This window comes from Oncorhynchus gorbuscha, linkage group LG08 (genome assembly GCF_021184085.1).
Source record: "Oncorhynchus gorbuscha isolate QuinsamMale2020 ecotype Even-year linkage group LG08, OgorEven_v1.0, whole genome shotgun sequence".
NCBI classification, from domain to species: Eukaryota; Metazoa; Chordata; class Actinopteri; order Salmoniformes; family Salmonidae; genus Oncorhynchus; species Oncorhynchus gorbuscha.
Window position 1 is genome coordinate 76,998,833 of NC_060180.1, and position 17,159 is coordinate 77,015,991.

Genomic DNA, 17,159 nt, shown 5'->3' on the forward strand with positions numbered 1-17,159 from the left:
TCACCCAGCCATTATCACCTCGGCTGCTGTAGATTCATTCACCCAGCCATTATCACCTCGGCTGCTGTAGATTCATTCACCCAGACATTATCACCTCGGCTGCTGTAGATTCATTCACCCAGCCATTATCACCTCGGCTGCTGTAGATTCATTCACCCAGACATTATCACCTCGGCTGCTGTAGATTCATTCACCCAGACATTATCAGCCATTATTCACCCAGCCATCACCTCGGCTGCTGTAGATTCATTCACCTAGAGCCATTATTAGATTCATTCACCCAGAGCCATTATCACCTCGGCTGCTGTAGATTCATTCACCCAGCCATTATCACCTCGGCTGCTGTAGATTCATTCACCCAGACATTATCACCTCGGCTGCTGTAGATTCATTCACCCAGCCATTATCACCTCGGCTGCTGTAGATTCATTCACCCAGAGCCATTATCAGCTGCTGTAGATTCATTCACCCAGAGCCATTATCACCTCGGCTGCTGTAGATTCATTCACCCAGACATTATCACCTCGGCTGCTGTAGATTCATTCACCCAGCCATTATCACCTCGGCTGCTGTAGATTCATTCACCCAGAGCCATTATCACCTCGGCTGCTGTAGATTCATTCACCCAGAGCCATTATCACCTCGGCTGCTGTAGATTCATTCACCCAGAGCCATTATCACCTCGGCTGCTGTAGATTCATTCACCCAGAGCCATTATCACCTCGGCTGCTGTAGATTCATTCACCCAGCCATTATCACCTCGGCAGCTGTAGATTCATTCACCTAGAGCCATTATCACCTCGGCTGCTGTAGATTCATTCACCCAGAGCCATTATCACCTCGGCTGCTGTAGATTCATTCACCCAGAGCCATTATCACCTCGGCTGCTGTAGATTCATTCACCCAGCCATTATCACCTCGGCAGCTGTAGATTCATTCACCTAGAGCCATTATCACCTCGGCTGCTGTAGATTCATTCACCCAGCCATTATCACCTCGGCTGCTGTAGATTCATTCACCCAGCCATTATCACCTCGGCTGCTGTAGATTCATTCACCCAGACATTATCACCTCGGCTGCTGTAGATTCATTCACCCAGACATTATCACCTCGGCTGCTGTAGATTCATTCACCCAGACATTATCACCTCGGCTGCTGTAGATTCATTCACCTAGAGCCATTATCACCTCGGCTGCTGTAGATTCATTCACCTCAGGAGATCTACAAACACGTTTGTATTTCATTTTTAGAACTGTATTATTTGCTTTCTGATTATATTTTAATAGGTTCTGATGTTCCTATTGATACAGTGGTTGTATTTTAATGTAGGCCTATAGGGCTGATGGGTCCTGTGGAGATGTTCCTATTGATACAGTGGTTGTATTTTAATGTAGACCTATAGGGAAGATACAGTATATCACAAAAGTGAGTACACCCCTCACATTTTTGTAAATATGAGTATATCTTTTCATGTGACAACACTGAAGAAATGACACTTTGCTACAATGTAAAGTAGTGAGTGTTCAGCTTGTATAACAGTGTAAATTTGCTGTCCCCTCAAAATAACTCAACACACAGCCATTAAATGTCTAAACCGCTGGCAACAAAAGTGAGTACACCCCTAAGTGAAAATGTCCAAATTGGGCCCAAAGTGTCAATATTTTGTGGAGTGGATTTTCCATGACGACATCATGGAGCTGGTGGATGTTAGAGACCTTGCACTCCTCCACCTTCCGTTTGAGGATGTCCCACAGATGCTCAATAGGGTTTAGGTCTGGAGACGTGCTTGGCCAGTCCATCACCTTTACCCTCAGCTTCTTTAGCAAGGCAGTGGTCATCTTGTAGGTGTGTTTGGGGTCGTTATCATGTTGAAATACTGCCCTGCGGCCCAGTCTCCGAAGGGAGGGGATCATGCTCTGCTTCAGTATGTCATTTTCTATGAAGGTATCTTTACTTTTACTGAAGTATGACAATTGGGTACTTTTTCCACCACTCTGCACACACACACACACACACACACACACACGCTATATTTGCTCACTCATCACCCCTCTACTGTCTCGCCTTGGTCTTAGTATTTTGTGTTTTCTTTAGTTATTTGTTCAGGCCAGGGTGTGACATGGGTTTATTGTATTGTCGTATTGGGGTTTTGTAGGCATTGGGATTGCGGCTGAGTAGGGGTGTGTCTAGCATAGGTTTGGCTGCCTGAGGCGGTTCTCAATCAGAGTCAGGTGATTCTCGTTGTCTCTGATTGGGAACCGTATTTAGGTAGCCTGGGTTTCACTGTGTATTTCGTGGGTGATTGTTCCTGTCTCTGTGTAGTTTTACCAGACAGGCTGTAATTAGGTTTCACGTTCCGTTTGTTGTTTTTGTATTTATAAGTTATTTTCATGTATCTCTTGTTTTCATTAAAGACATGAGTAACCACCACGCTGCATTTCGGTCTACACTGGGCCGTTTTGTGTTGAAACTGTTGGGCCTTTTTCCATGGCGTAAACACCATGTCCGTTGTCTAGAACGTCGGGTTACAAACGTTTATTATGAAAATATGTACAGTACTTTGTTTCCACGATGAAGCCAGCTGACTTAATGGGTCAGGAAATGTCATGTGAATGTTTCCCAGAACAATGAGGCCATTATAAATGATATACATTATATACATTAAAAGGACAGAAATGTGCAGGTTTGAAAAGGGGCAAAACAAACATCTCCACCTGTTGTGTTACATTATACAGTATAGAGGTCAACCTCTAATACACTATATAATGTGACTTTCCAAATGACCCCTATTCCGCCCTATAGGCCCTGGTCATAAGTAGCACACTAAATAGGGAATAGCGTGCTATTTGGGACTAAATAGGGAATAGGGTGCTATTTGGGACAAAATAGGGAATATCAACACACTCATTCGGACTGCATGCATGGCATATAGAAAAAACAGCAACCTATATCAATTATATTAACATTCATTTAGAAAGGGGTTTCATCTGTGAACATTCATCATTGTCCTTATGTGTGGAGAGAGAGAGAGAGAGAGAGAGAGAGAGAGAGAGAGAGAGAGAGAGAGAGAGAGAGAGAGAAAGATGGAGAGAGAGAGAGAGAGAGAGAGAGAGAGAGAGAATGCTGATGTCACCCCTTTCTTTCTGTTGTCCAGGTGTCTGTATCCATGTCTGTTCTTCTAGGATACAGGTAAATGCCTCTTCAGGACATCCTTGGCGTTGCTGGGGAGGTTCTCTGGAAAGTTGACGTCAAACTCCACCACCAGGTCACCTCTCTGCTCAGGGTTCTTGGGTAAGGGGAGGCCCTGTCCTGCTACAGTCTGTTTCATGCCTGGCTTTATCACATCCGTGATCTTCATGTTACACGTCTTCCCGTCTATCGTAGACACCGTCACAGAGCAACCGCACAACGACTGGAAGAGGAGAGAGGAGAGAGAGAGAGGAGAGTAGAGAGGAGAGAAGAGAGAGGAGAGTAGAGAGGAGAGTAGAGAGATGAGAGAGAGAGGGGAGAGGGGAGAGTAGAGAGAGTAGAGAGAGTAGAGAGAGAGAGAGAGAGAGTAGAGAGAAGAGTAGAGAAGAGAGGAGAGAGAGTAGAGTTAGGGGAGAGGAGAGGGAGAGGGTAGAGAGCGAGGAGAGAGAGAGTAGAGGGAGAGAGAAGAGAGAGGAGTGTAGAGAGAGGGGGGAGAGAGTAGAGAGAGAGTAGAGAGCAAGGATAGAGAGAGTAGAGGGAGAGAGGATAGAGAGGAGAGTAGAGAGAGAGGAGAGGAGAGAGTAGAGAGAGGAGGAGAGAGTAGAGAGAGAGTGAAAGAGGAGAGAGAGAGAAGAGAGAGAGGGAGGAGAGAGTAGAGAGGGAGGGAGGAGAGAGAGGGAGGGAGGAGAGAGAGGGAGGGAGGAGAGAGAGAGAGGGAGGAGAGAGAGAGAGGGAGGAGAGAGAGGGAGGGAGGGAGGGAGGGAGAGAGAGGGAGGGAGGAGAGAGAGGGAGGGAGGAGAGAGAGGGAGGGAGGAGAGAGAGTAGAGAGTCACAGAGTGTAAAACACAGGGCACACATACATCACACAGTAACCTGCTAGTCATTAACAGAATGGGCATTTAGGTTTGTGGTTAGGTTCCTTTAACAGATTGAACTTGTGTTCTTCTGGTTTGGTGGTTTGCTAAAACAGGACTTTGCTTCTAAGCAGAAAAGATGTTTCACTACTGATAAGCAAGGCTCGGGCAGTGATTTAAAGTAAAGCTGTTTTCATTGTATGAATTCCGACAACATTTCCAGAACATTCGCATGAGGGCGTCCCAAATGGCACCCTACTCCGTATTGTGCCCTGGTCAAAAGTAGTGCACTAAATAGGGAATAGGGTGTAATTTGGGATGCAAACACCATGATATTATACAGCATTACAGGCACTTTGTTGTTTTAATCAAAAACACGACTGAGCTCAAGTCACGAAAAGAGAGAAGAGGAGGAGAGGGCAAGAGGAGAGGGCAAGAGGAGAGAGAGAGAGAGAGAGAGAGAGAGAGAGAGAGAGAGAGAGAGAGAGAAGGCAAGAGGAGAGGGCAAGAGGAGAGGGCAAGAGAGAGAGAGAGAGAGAGAGAGGAGAGAGAGAGAGAGAGCAAGGAGAGAGAGAGAGAGAGGGCAAGGAGAGAGAGAGAGAGGGCAAGGAGAGAGAGAGAGAGAGGGCAAGGAGAGAGAGAGAGAGAGGGCAAGGAGAGAGAGAGAGAGAGAGAGAGAGAGAGAGAGAGAGAGAGAGAGAGAGAGAGGGCAAGAGGAGAGAGAGAGAGAGAGAGAGAGAGAGAGAGAGGAGGGCAAGAGGAGAGAGAGGATAGAGAGAGAAGAGAGAAGAGAGAGGAGAGAGAGAGAGACAGAGAGAAGAGAGCAGGCCATATTAGTAGTCCTAACTCAGTCAGTATGCGTGGGCTACCATCCTGCTGTCTCTTCACACTCCTGAAGTGTTACTGCCGCCTCTCCTGTTTTTCTCCTTTACAGTGGGAATTACATAACATCCTCCTTATATCATAATGTTCTCTATCTGCACTGGTCTAAACTCTGTTCTCCCTCCAGTCTGCTGAACAATGACCAGGCTTGTGTTCAGTAGACCCCAAACAGGAGATTGTGAAGTGAAACAGGAAGGTATCACTTGAACTTGACCAACAAGATCACAGATTTACATTTTCTGTTGCAAAATGTTCTGCTACGATGTGCCAACTGAACACGATCCATTCTGAATGCCTATTTCTATAGCATCTACACTAGCCAGACCAAGCTAGATTATTCCACATTGAACCACCTTCTACTGGAAGTGTTTCCCCTTACTCTCACTTTGAGGCGGGCCACCAAGATCCGCCCCAAGCAAAACCCATCTCACCTGTCGTAGACTAACTTTCACCGGGTACACGATGTCCGACCCCTCCCTTCTAAAGTGCATGTGGGGCTTGTCCTTAATGACGAACACTATATCAGCAGGGATGGTATTGGGCGACTCGTCTCCTTCTCTGGGGAACGTGATCTTGGTCCCCTCCTTCCACCCTCTCTTAATCTCTATGGTGAGAATCTTATCCTCCGTCCTCATGGTCCGTCCGTCAGGGTTCATCCTCTTCCTGCTGATCTTCATCCTCTTGGTGCAACCATGAAACACTTCCTCCAGGGATACCCGCAGCTCGTGATGAACGGCCGGGTCCTGCTTCCTCCTCTGCTGCCCGCCCAGCCCCACGTGGCGGTCCCGAGGGAACCCGTTGAGGTTAAACGAGGTGAACGAACCGAACGGGTCGTTGCCGTCCACCTCCATGTCCTCGTCGTCCCCGCCGCCCGGACCGCGTCCGTTGGCCTTACGGCCGAAGAACATCTCGAACGGGTTGGCGCCGCCGAAGAAGGTGGCGAAGGTAGCATGGGGGTCGCCGTGGAACGTGTAAGAGGTGAAGTTGCTGTCCTGTCCGTCTGGACCGTTGCCGGGGCCGCCACCTCCTTTGAGACCTGAGGGACAAAAGGGGGAACAAGGACACTGAAGTCATCAACAGTCCAGGTAATATAGATGACAACCTACTATATACTGCACCAGACATTGGTCAAATATCCTTAAGCTGTACTTGAGTTTGTCCGGTATAATAAAATCAATTGAATACTCCCAAAAGCACAACCTCCTAAATCAAGTGCTCTGAAAGTATTGTGTATGTGATCTGTACAGTCACAGAATAACCATGTACAGTCACAGAATATCCATGTAGACTCTGTAACATACAGGTAAAGGGTTGTTCACAGAATAACCATGTAGACTCTGTACCATACAGGTAAAGGGTTGTTCACAGAATAACCATGTAGACTCTGTACCATACAGGTAAAGGGTTGTTCACAGAATAACCATGTAGACTCTGTACCATACAGGTAAAGGGTTGTTCACAGAATAACCATGTAGACTCTGTACCATACAGGTAAAGGGTTGTTCCCATAATAACCATGTAGACTCTGTACCATACAGGTAAAGGGTTGTTCCCAGAATAACCATGTAGACTCTGTACCATACAGGTAAAGGGTTGTTCCCAGAATAACCATGTAGCCTCTGTACCATACAGGTAAAGGGTTGTTCCCAGAATAACCATGTAGCCTCTGTACCATACAGGGAAAGGGTTGTTCCCAGAATAACCATGTAGGCTCTGTACCATACAGGTAAAGGGTTGTTCCCAGAATAACCATGTAGCCTCTGTACCATACGGGTAAAGGGTTGTTCCCAGAATAACCATGTAGACTCTGTACCATACGGGTAAAGAGTTGTTCCCAGAATAACCATGTAGCCTCTGTACCATACGGGTAAAGGGTTGTTCCCAGAATAACCATGTAGCCTCTGTACCATACGGGTAAAGGGTTGTTCCCAGAATAACCATGTAGACTCTGTACCATACGGGTAAAGGGTTGTTCCCAGAATAACCATGTAGCCTCTGTACCATACGGGTAAAGGGTTGTTCCCAGAATAACCATGTAGCCTCTGTACCATACGGGGAAAGGGTTGTTCCCAGAATAACCATGTAGACTCTGTACCATACAGGTAAAGGGTTGTTCACAGAATAACCATGTAGACTCTGTACCATACAGGTAAAGGGTTGTTCCCAGAATAACCATGTAGACTCTGTACCATACAGGTAAAGGGTTGTTCCCAGAATAACCATGTAGACTCTGTACCATACAGGTAAAGGGTTGTTCCCAGAATAACCATGTAGACTCTGTACCATACGGGTAAAGAGTTGTTCCCAGAATAACCATGTAGACTCTGTACCATACAGGTAAAGGGTTGTTCCCAGAATAACCATGTAGCCTCTGTACCATACAGGTAAAGGGTTGTTCCCAGAATAACCATGTAGACTCTGTACCATACAGGTAAAGGGTTGTTCACAGAATAACCATGTAGACTCTGTACCATACGGGTAAAGGGTTGTTCACAGAATAACCATGTAGACTCTGTACCATACGGGTAAAGGGTTGTTCCCAGAATAACCATGTAGACTCTGTACCATACGGGTAAAGGGTTGTTCACAGAATAACCATGTAGACTCTGTACCATACAGGTAAAGGGTTGTTCACATAATAACCATGTAGACTCTGTACCATACAGGTAAAGGGTTGTTCCCAGAATAACCATGTAGACTCTGTACCATACAGGTAAAGGGTTGTTCCCAGAATAACCATGTAGACTCTGTACCATACAGGTAAAGGGTTGTTCCCAGAATAACCATGTAGCCTCTGTACCATACAGGGAAAGGGTTGTTCCCAGAATAACCATGTAGCCTCTGTACCATACAGGGAAAGGGTTGTTCCCAGAATAACCATGTAGGCTCTGTACCATACAGGTAAAGGGTTGTTCCCAGAATAACCATGTAGACTCTGTACCATACAGGTAAAGGGTTGTTCCCAGAATAACCATGTAGACTCTGTACCATACAGGTAAAGGGTTGTTCCCAGAATAACCATGTAGCCTCTGTACCATACAGGTAAAGGGTTGTTCCCAGAATAACCATGTAGCCTCTGTACCATACAGGTAAAGGGTTGTTCCCAGAATAACCATGTAGACTCTGTACCATACGGGTAAAGAGTTGTTCCCAGAATAACCATGTAGACTCTGTACCATACGGGTAAAGGGTTGTTCCCAGAATAACCATGTAGCCTCTGTACCATACGGGTAAAGGGTTGTTCCCAGAATAACCATGTAGACTCTGTACCATACGGGTAAAGAGTTGTTCCCAGAATAACCATGTAGACTCTGTACCATACGGGTAAAGGGTTGTTCCCAGAATAACCATGTAGCCTCTGTACCATACGGGTAAAGGGTTGTTCCCAGAATAACCATGTAGCCTCTGTACCATACGGGTAAAGGGTTGTTCCCAGAATAACCATGTAGCCTCTGTACCATACGGGTAAAGGGTTGTTCCCAGAATAACCATGTAGACTCTGTACCATACAGGGAAAGGGTTGTTCCCAGAATAACCATGTAGACTCTGTACCATACAGGTAAAGGGTTGTTCACAGAATAACCATGTAGCCTCTGTACCATACAGGGAAAGGGTTGTTCCCAGAATAACCATGTAGCCTCTGTACCATACAGGGAAAGGGTTGTTCCCAGAATAACCATGTAGCCTCTGTACCATACAGGGAAAGGGTTGTTCCCAGAATAACCATGTAGCCTCTGTACCATACAGGGAAAGGGTTGTTCACATAATAACCATGTAGACTCTGTACCATACAGGGAAAGGGTTGTTCACATAATAACCATGTAGACTCTGTACCATACAGGGAAAGGGTTGTTCACATAATAACCATGTAGACTCTGTACCATACAGGTAAAGGGTTGTTCCCAGAATAACCATGTAGACTCTGTACCATACAGGTAAAGGGTTGTTCCCAGAATAACCATGTAGCCTCTGTACCATACAGGTAAAGGGTTGTTCCCAGAATAACCATGTAGCCTCTGTACCATACAGGGAAAGGGTTGTTCCCAGAATAACCATGTAGGCTCTGTACCATACAGGTAAAGGGTTGTTCCCAGAATAACCATGTAGACTCTGTACCATACAGGTAAAGGGTTGTTCCCAGAATAACCATGTAGACTCTGTACCATACAGGTAAAGGGTTGTTCCCAGAATAACCATGTAGACTCTGTACCATACAGGTAAAGGGTTGTTCCCAGAATAACCATGTAGACTCTGTACCATACGGGTAAAGAGTTGTTCCCAGAATAACCATGTAGACTCTGTACCATACAGGTAAAGGGTTGTTCCCAGAATAACCATGTAGCCTCTGTACCATACAGGTAAAGGGTTGTTCCCAGAATAACCATGTAGACTCTGTACCATACGGGTAAAGAGTTGTTCCCAGAATAACCATGTAGACTCTGTACCATACGGGTAAAGGGTTGTTCCCAGAATAACCATGTAGCCTCTGTACCATACGGGTAAAGGGTTGTTCCCAGAATAACCATGTAGACTCTGTACCATACGGGTAAAGGGTTGTTCCCAGAATAACCATGTAGACTCTGTACCATACGGGGAAAGGGTTGTTCCCAGAATAACCATGTAGACTCTGTACCATACGGGGAAAGGGTTGTTCCCAGAATAACCATGTAGACTCTGTACCATACAGGTAAAGGGTTGTTCACAGAATAACCATGTAGCCTCTGTACCATACAGGGAAAGGGTTGTTCCCAGAATAACCATGTAGCCTCTGTACCATACAGGGAAAGGGTTGTTCCCAGAATAACCATGTAGCCTCTGTACCATACAGGGAAAGGGTTGTTCCCAGAATAACCATGTAGCCTCTGTACCATACAGGTAAAGGGTTGTTCACATAATAACCATGTAGCCTCTGTACCATACAGGGAAAGGGTTGTTCCCATAATAACCATGTAGCCTCTGTACCATACAGGGAAAGGGTTGTTCCCAGAATAACCATGTAGACTCTGTACCATACAGGTAAAGGGTTGTTCCCAGAATAACCATGTAGACTCTGTACCATACAGGTAAAGGGTTGTTCCCAGAATAACCATGTAGCCTCTGTACCATACAGGTAAAGGGTTGTTCCCAGAATAACCATGTAGCCTCTGTACCATACAGGTAAAGGGTTGTTCCCAGAATAACCATGTAGACTCTGTACCATACGGGTAAAGAGTTGTTCCCAGAATAACCATGTAGACTCTGTACCATACGGGTAAAGGGTTGTTCCCAGAATAACCATGTAGCCTCTGTACCATACAGGTAAAGGGTTGTTCCCAGAATAACCATGTAGACTCTGTACCATACGGGTAAAGAGTTGTTCCCAGAATAACCATGTAGACTCTGTACCATACGGGTAAAGGGTTGTTCCCAGAATAACCATGTAGCCTCTGTACCATACGGGTAAAGGGTTGTTCCCAGAATAACCATGTAGCCTCTGTACCATACGGGTAAAGGGTTGTTCCCAGAATAACCATGTAGGCTCTGTACCATACAGGTAAAGGGTTGTTCCCAGAATAACCATGTAGACTCTGTACCATACAGGTAAAGGGTTGTTCCCAGAATAACCATGTAGACTCTGTACCATACAGGTAAAGGGTTGTTCCCAGAATAACCATGTAGCCTCTGTACCATACAGGTAAAGGGTTGTTCCCAGAATAACCATGTAGCCTCTGTACCATACAGGGAAAGGGTTGTTCCCAGAATAACCATGTAGGCTCTGTACCATACAGGTAAAGGGTTGTTCCCAGAATAACCATGTAGACTCTGTACCATACAGGTAAAGGGTTGTTCCCAGAATAACCATGTAGACTCTGTACCATACAGGTAAAGGGTTGTTCCCAGAATAACCATGTAGACTCTGTACCATACAGGTAAAGGGTTGTTCCCAGAATAACCATGTAGACTCTGTACCATACGGGTAAAGAGTTGTTCCCAGAATAACCATGTAGACTCTGTACCATACAGGTAAAGGGTTGTTCCCAGAATAACCATGTAGCCTCTGTACCATACAGGTAAAGGGTTGTTCCCAGAATAACCATGTAGACTCTGTACCATACGGGTAAAGAGTTGTTCCCAGAATAACCATGTAGACTCTGTACCATACGGGTAAAGGGTTGTTCCCAGAATAACCATGTAGCCTCTGTACCATACGGGTAAAGGGTTGTTCCCAGAATAACCATGTAGACTCTGTACCATACGGGTAAAGGGTTGTTCCCAGAATAACCATGTAGCCTCTGTACCATACGGGTAAAGGGTTGTTCCCAGAATAACCATGTAGACTCTGTACCATACGGGGAAAGGGTTGTTCCCAGAATAACCATGTAGACTCTGTACCATACAGGTAAAGGGTTGTTCACAGAATAACCATGTAGCCTCTGTACCATACAGGGAAAGGGTTGTTCCCAGAATAACCATGTAGCCTCTGTACCATACAGGGAAAGGGTTGTTCCCAGAATAACCATGTAGCCTCTGTACCATACAGGGAAAGGGTTGTTCCCAGAATAACCATGTAGCCTCTGTACCATACAGGGAAAGGGTTGTTCACATAATAACCATGTAGCCTCTGTACCATACAGGGAAAGGGTTGTTCCCAGAATAACCATGTAGACTCTGTACCATACAGGTAAAGGGTTGTTCACAGAATAACCATGTAGACTCTGTACCATACGGGTAAAGGGTTGTTCACAGAATAACCATGTAGACTCTGTACCATACGGGTAAAGGGTTGTTCCCAGAATAACCATGTAGACTCTGTACCATACAGGTAAAGGGTTGTTCACAGAATAACCATGTAGACTCTGTACCATACAGGTAAAGGGTTGTTCACATAATAACCATGTAGACTCTGTACCATACAGGTAAAGGGTTGTTCCCAGAATAACCATGTAGACTCTGTACCATACAGGGTTGTTCCCAGAATAACCAAGCCTCTGTACCATACAGGTAAAGGGTTGTTCCCAGAATAACCATGTAGCCTCTGTACCATACAGGTAAAGGGTTGTTCCCAGAATAACCATGTAGCCTCTGTACCATACAGGGAAAGGGTTGTTCCCAGAATAACCATGTAGCCTCTGTACCATACAGGGAAAGGGTTGTTCCCAGAATAACCATGTAGCCTCCTCTGGGAAACCAGAATACATGTAGGGAAAGGGTTGTTCCCAGAATAACCATGTAGGCTCTGTACCATACAGGTAAAGGGTTGTTCCCAGAATAACCATGTAGACTCTGTACCATACAGGTAAAGGGTTGTTCCCAGAATAACCATGTAGACTCTGTACCATACAGGTAAAGGGTTGTTCCCAGAATAACCATGTAGACTCTGTACCATACAGGTAAAGGGTTGTTCCCAGAATAACCATGTAGACTCTGTACCATACGGGTAAAGAGTTGTTCCCAGAATAACCATGTAGACTCTGTACCATACAGGTAAAGGGTTGTTCCCAGAATAACCATGTAGCCTCTGTACCATACAGGTAAAGGGTTGTTCCCAGAATAACCATGTAGACTCTGTACCATACGGGTAAAGAGTTGTTCCCAGAATAACCATGTAGACTCTGTACCATACGGGTAAAGGGTTGTTCCCAGAATAACCATGTAGCCTCTGTACCATACGGGTAAAGGGTTGTTCCCAGAATAACCATGTAGACTCTGTACCATACGGGTAAAGGGTTGTTCCCAGAATAACCATGTAGCCTCTGTACCATACGGGTAAAGGGTTGTTCCCAGAATAACCATGTAGACTCTGTACCATACGGGGAAAGGGTTGTTCCCAGAATAACCATGTAGACTCTGTACCATACAGGTAAAGGGTTGTTCACAGAATAACCATGTAGCCTCTGTACCATACAGGGAAAGGGTTGTTCCCAGAATAACCATGTAGCCTCTGTACCATACAGGGAAAGGGTTGTTCCCAGAATAACCATGTAGCCTCTGTACCATACAGGGAAAGGGTTGTTCCCATAATAACCATGTAGCCTCTGTACCATACAGGGAAAGGGTTGTTCCCAGAATAACCATGTAGACTCTGTACCATACAGGTAAAGGGTTGTTCACAGAATAACCATGTAGACTCTGTACCATACGGGTAAAGGGTTGTTCACAGAATAACCATGTAGACTCTGTACCATACGGGTAAAGGGTTGTTCCCAGAATAACCATGTAGACTCTGTACCATACAGGTAAAGGGTTGTTCACAGAATAACCATGTAGACTCTGTACCATACAGGTAAAGGGTTGTTCACATAATAACCATGTAGACTCTGTACCATACAGGTAAAGGGTTGTTCCCAGAATAACCATGTAGACTCTGTACCATACAGGTAAAGGGTTGTTCCCAGAATAACCATGTAGACTCTGTACCATACAGGTAAAGGGTTGTTCCCAGAATAACCATGTAGCCTCTGTACCATACAGGTAAAGGGTTGTTCCCAGAATAACCATGTAGCCTCTGTACCATACAGGGAAAGGGTTGTTCCCAGAATAACCATGTAGGCTCTGTACCATACAGGTAAAGGGTTGTTCCCAGAATAACCATGTAGACTCTGTACCATACAGGTAAAGGGTTGTTCCCAGAATAACCATGTAGACTCTGTACCATACAGGTAAAGGGTTGTTCCCAGAATAACCATGTAGCCTCTGTACCATACAGGTAAAGGGTTGTTCCCAGAATAACCATGTAGCCTCTGTACCATACAGGTAAAGGGTTGTTCCCAGAATAACCATGTAGACTCTGTACCATACGGGTAAAGAGTTGTTCCCAGAATAACCATGTAGACTCTGTACCATACGGGTAAAGGGTTGTTCCCAGAATAACCATGTAGCCTCTGTACCATACAGGTAAAGGGTTGTTCCCAGAATAACCATGTAGACTCTGTACCATACGGGTAAAGAGTTGTTCCCAGAATAACCATGTAGACTCTGTACCATACGGGTAAAGGGTTGTTCCCAGAATAACCATGTAGCCTCTGTACCATACGGGTAAAGGGTTGTTCCCAGAATAACCATGTAGCCTCTGTACCATACGGGTAAAGGGTTGTTCCCAGAATAACCATGTAGCCTCTGTACCATACGGGTAAAGGGTTGTTCCCAGAATAACCATGTAGACTCTGTACCATACAGGGAAAGGGTTGTTCCCAGAATAACCATGTAGACTCTGTACCATACAGGTAAAGGGTTGTTCACAGAATAACCATGTAGCCTCTGTACCATACAGGGAAAGGGTTGTTCCCAGAATAACCATGTAGCCTCTGTACCATACAGGGAAAGGGTTGTTCCCAGAATAACCATGTAGCCTCTGTACCATACAGGGAAAGGGTTGTTCCCAGAATAACCATGTAGCCTCTGTACCATACAGGGAAAGGGTTGTTCACATAATAACCATGTAGACTCTGTACCATACAGGGAAAGGGTTGTTCACATAATAACCATGTAGACTCTGTACCATACAGGTAAAGGGTTGTTCCCAGAATAACCATGTAGACTCTGTACCATACAGGTAAAGGGTTGTTCCCAGAATAACCATGTAGACTCTGTACCATACAGGTAAAGGGTTGTTCCCAGAATAACCATGTAGCCTCTGTACCATACAGGTAAAGGGTTGTTCCCAGAATAACCATGTAGCCTCTGTACCATACAGGGAAAGGGTTGTTCCCAGAATAACCATGTAGGCTCTGTACCATACAGGTAAAGGGTTGTTCCCAGAATAACATTTACATTTACATTTAAGTCATTTAGCAGACGCTCTTACCATGTAGACTCTGTACCATACAGGTAAAGGGTTGTTCCCAGAATAACCATGTAGACTCTGTACCATACAGGTAAAGGGTTGTTCCCAGAATAACCATGTAGACTCTGTACCATACAGGTAAAGGGTTGTTCCCAGAATAACCATGTAGACTCTGTACCATACGGGTAAAGAGTTGTTCCCAGAATAACCATGTAGACTCTGTACCATACAGGTAAAGGGTTGTTCCCAGAATAACCATGTAGCCTCTGTACCATACAGGTAAAGGGTTGTTCCCAGAATAACCATGTAGACTCTGTACCATACGGGTAAAGAGTTGTTCCCAGAATAACCATGTAGACTCTGTACCATACGGGTAAAGGGTTGTTCCCAGAATAACCATGTAGCCTCTGTACCATACGGGTAAAGGGTTGTTCCCAGAATAACCATGTAGACTCTGTACCATACGGGTAAAGGGTTGTTCCCAGAATAACCATGTAGCCTCTGTACCATACGGGTAAAGGGTTGTTCCCAGAATAACCATGTAGACTCTGTACCATACAGGGAAAGGGTTGTTCCCAGAATAACCATGTAGACTCTGTACCATACAGGTAAAGGGTTGTTCACAGAATAACCATGTAGCCTCTGTACCATACAGGGAAAGGGTTGTTCCCAGAATAACCATGTAGCCTCTGTACCATACAGGGAAAGGGTTGTTCCCAGAATAACCATGTAGCCTCTGTACCATACAGGGAAAGGGTTGTTCCCATAATAACCATGTAGCCTCTGTACCATACAGGGAAAGGGTTGTTCACATAATAACCATGTAGCCTCTGTACCATACAGGGAAAGGGTTGTTCACATAATAACCATGTAGACTCTGTACCATACAGGGAAAGGGTTGTTCACATAATAACCATGTAGACTCTGTACCATACAGGGAAAGGGTTGTTCCCAGAATAACCATGTAGCCTCTGTACCATACAGGGAAAGGGTTGTTCCCAGAATAACCATGTAGCCTCTGTACCATACAGGGAAAGGGTTGTTCCCAGAATAACCATGTAGACTCTGTACCATACAGGGAAAGGGTTGTTCACATAATAACCATGTAGACTCTGTACCATACGGGTAAAGGGTTTGCAATCCTACATTGATGCTGCTCTAATATAAACAGTGAGTTCATGAGTCCAATAGCCCCAAATGTAAAGACATCTGTCATATGGGGCAGGTCAGCGGATTCCTCCCACCCATGGCAAATCTGCTCTTTTCCCCATCTGCTGTTTGAAAGGGTCATGATGCCTTCAGCTAGTAACATTATACATATTGACATGTTCGATATCAATTCATGTAATTGACAGTAGCCTAAAAATAATACAATCTGATCTTTTTTCCTGTATTTCTGACCGATCAACGGCCATGTCTACATATTATGCGCAGACCGATATGCCACCCTGACAACAGAGAAATGTCTGCTTATTGGCTTTCTTATTAGCATAAATGGTATGAATAAATAATGAGTGAAATGCTGTGTGGTCTCTTCTAACCAGTGTGGTTAAAATATCGGTCTGTATGACTTGTATAATGGCCAATTCTATTACAACGTGTTCTGTTGTTTACTAAGTAATGGACTGGATGAAATGACAAGAAACCCAGGAATTAATAAACATCCCTTATGTGTCCTGTTTTCTTACCTTCCTCTCCATACTGATCATAGATCTCCCTTTTCTTCGGATCACTGAGGACTTCATATGCCTCGGCGATCTCCTTAAATTTCTCCTCGGCGTTGGCCGCTTTGTTTTTGTCCGGGTGCCATTTCAGAGCCTGTTTTCTGTACGCCTTTTTAATGTCCTCGTCAGCCGCTCCTTTCACTATCCCCAGGATTTTATAATAGTCTTTCCCCATAGTTCCCCCGAAGCGACCCCTCGCAGTAGCCAAAGAGAAGCTGCCTGTTAGTTTGATGGGGAAATAAATCCAGGAGAGGAGAGACAAGAGACAAACCCCTCTGAGGAAGTTGATATGGCGGACAAGCGAAAGAAAAACCCTGAACCGCTTCTCTCTGCCTCTCTAAACAACAAGAACTAGTAGTTAGACACGGAGGTTGAATCGTGAGAAGCTAGAGAACGGGATGTGATGTAGCGATGTTTAGAGTGGTTACGCTGTGGATCCAGGGTTATTTATCCATCACCCTCCCCGTTAGACTCCCTTTAAATAGCTGTGGCTCCCTCTCCTGCGTCCGACCCACCGGCGGCGTTGCTCGCTGTCATCCAGGGGCTCTTCATAGATGCTAAATTCTGCTGAAGCACGTCATTTCCCATATTCGGCAAAGATTCCGGTTTTTATTTGATTATTTTAACTTAATTAATCATTTAATTAATTTAATTGTTTTAACACCCATCCACATGGAGTTGACATCTCAACCTGAGTGAGAAGAACATGGTAGCCTACAGAAAACAATAATTACACTGTAACAGTCT

At 45.0% G+C, this 17,159-nt stretch overlaps 1 protein-coding gene across 1 annotated transcript; it reads right to left on the minus strand.

The window, feature by feature from the left end:
• Window positions 1-3,089: 3,089 nt before the first annotated feature.
• dnajb4 (DnaJ heat shock protein family (Hsp40) member B4) lies at window positions 3,090-16,893 on the minus strand. Its single transcript, XM_046358216.1, has 3 exons — window positions 16,377-16,893; window positions 5,357-5,961; window positions 3,090-3,412 (listed from the first exon to the last, which is right to left on the minus strand). The coding sequence occupies exons 1-3, from the start codon at window positions 16,585-16,587 to the stop codon at window positions 3,179-3,181; spliced, it is 1,050 nt and encodes a 349-aa protein (XP_046214172.1). The 5' UTR covers window positions 16,588-16,893; the 3' UTR covers window positions 3,090-3,178.
• Window positions 16,894-17,159: the final 266 nt, after the last annotated feature.

What these genes read in the sequence shown, in the direction of transcription:
- dnajb4 (XM_046358216.1), bottom strand. Translation starts at nt 16,587, where the DNA reads ATGGGGAAAGACTATTATAAAATCCTGGGGATAGTGAAAGGAGCGGCT. An exon ending in TGATCAGTATGGAGAGGAAG is followed by an intron (nt 5,962 to 16,376) that starts GTAAGAAAACAG and finishes TTTGTCCCTCAG; the next exon opens with GTCTCAAAGGAGGTGGCGGC. An exon ending in TGAAAGTTAGTCTACGACAG is followed by an intron (nt 3,413 to 5,356) that starts GTGAGATGGGTT and finishes CTCCTCTTCCAG; the next exon opens with TCGTTGTGCGGTTGCTCTGT.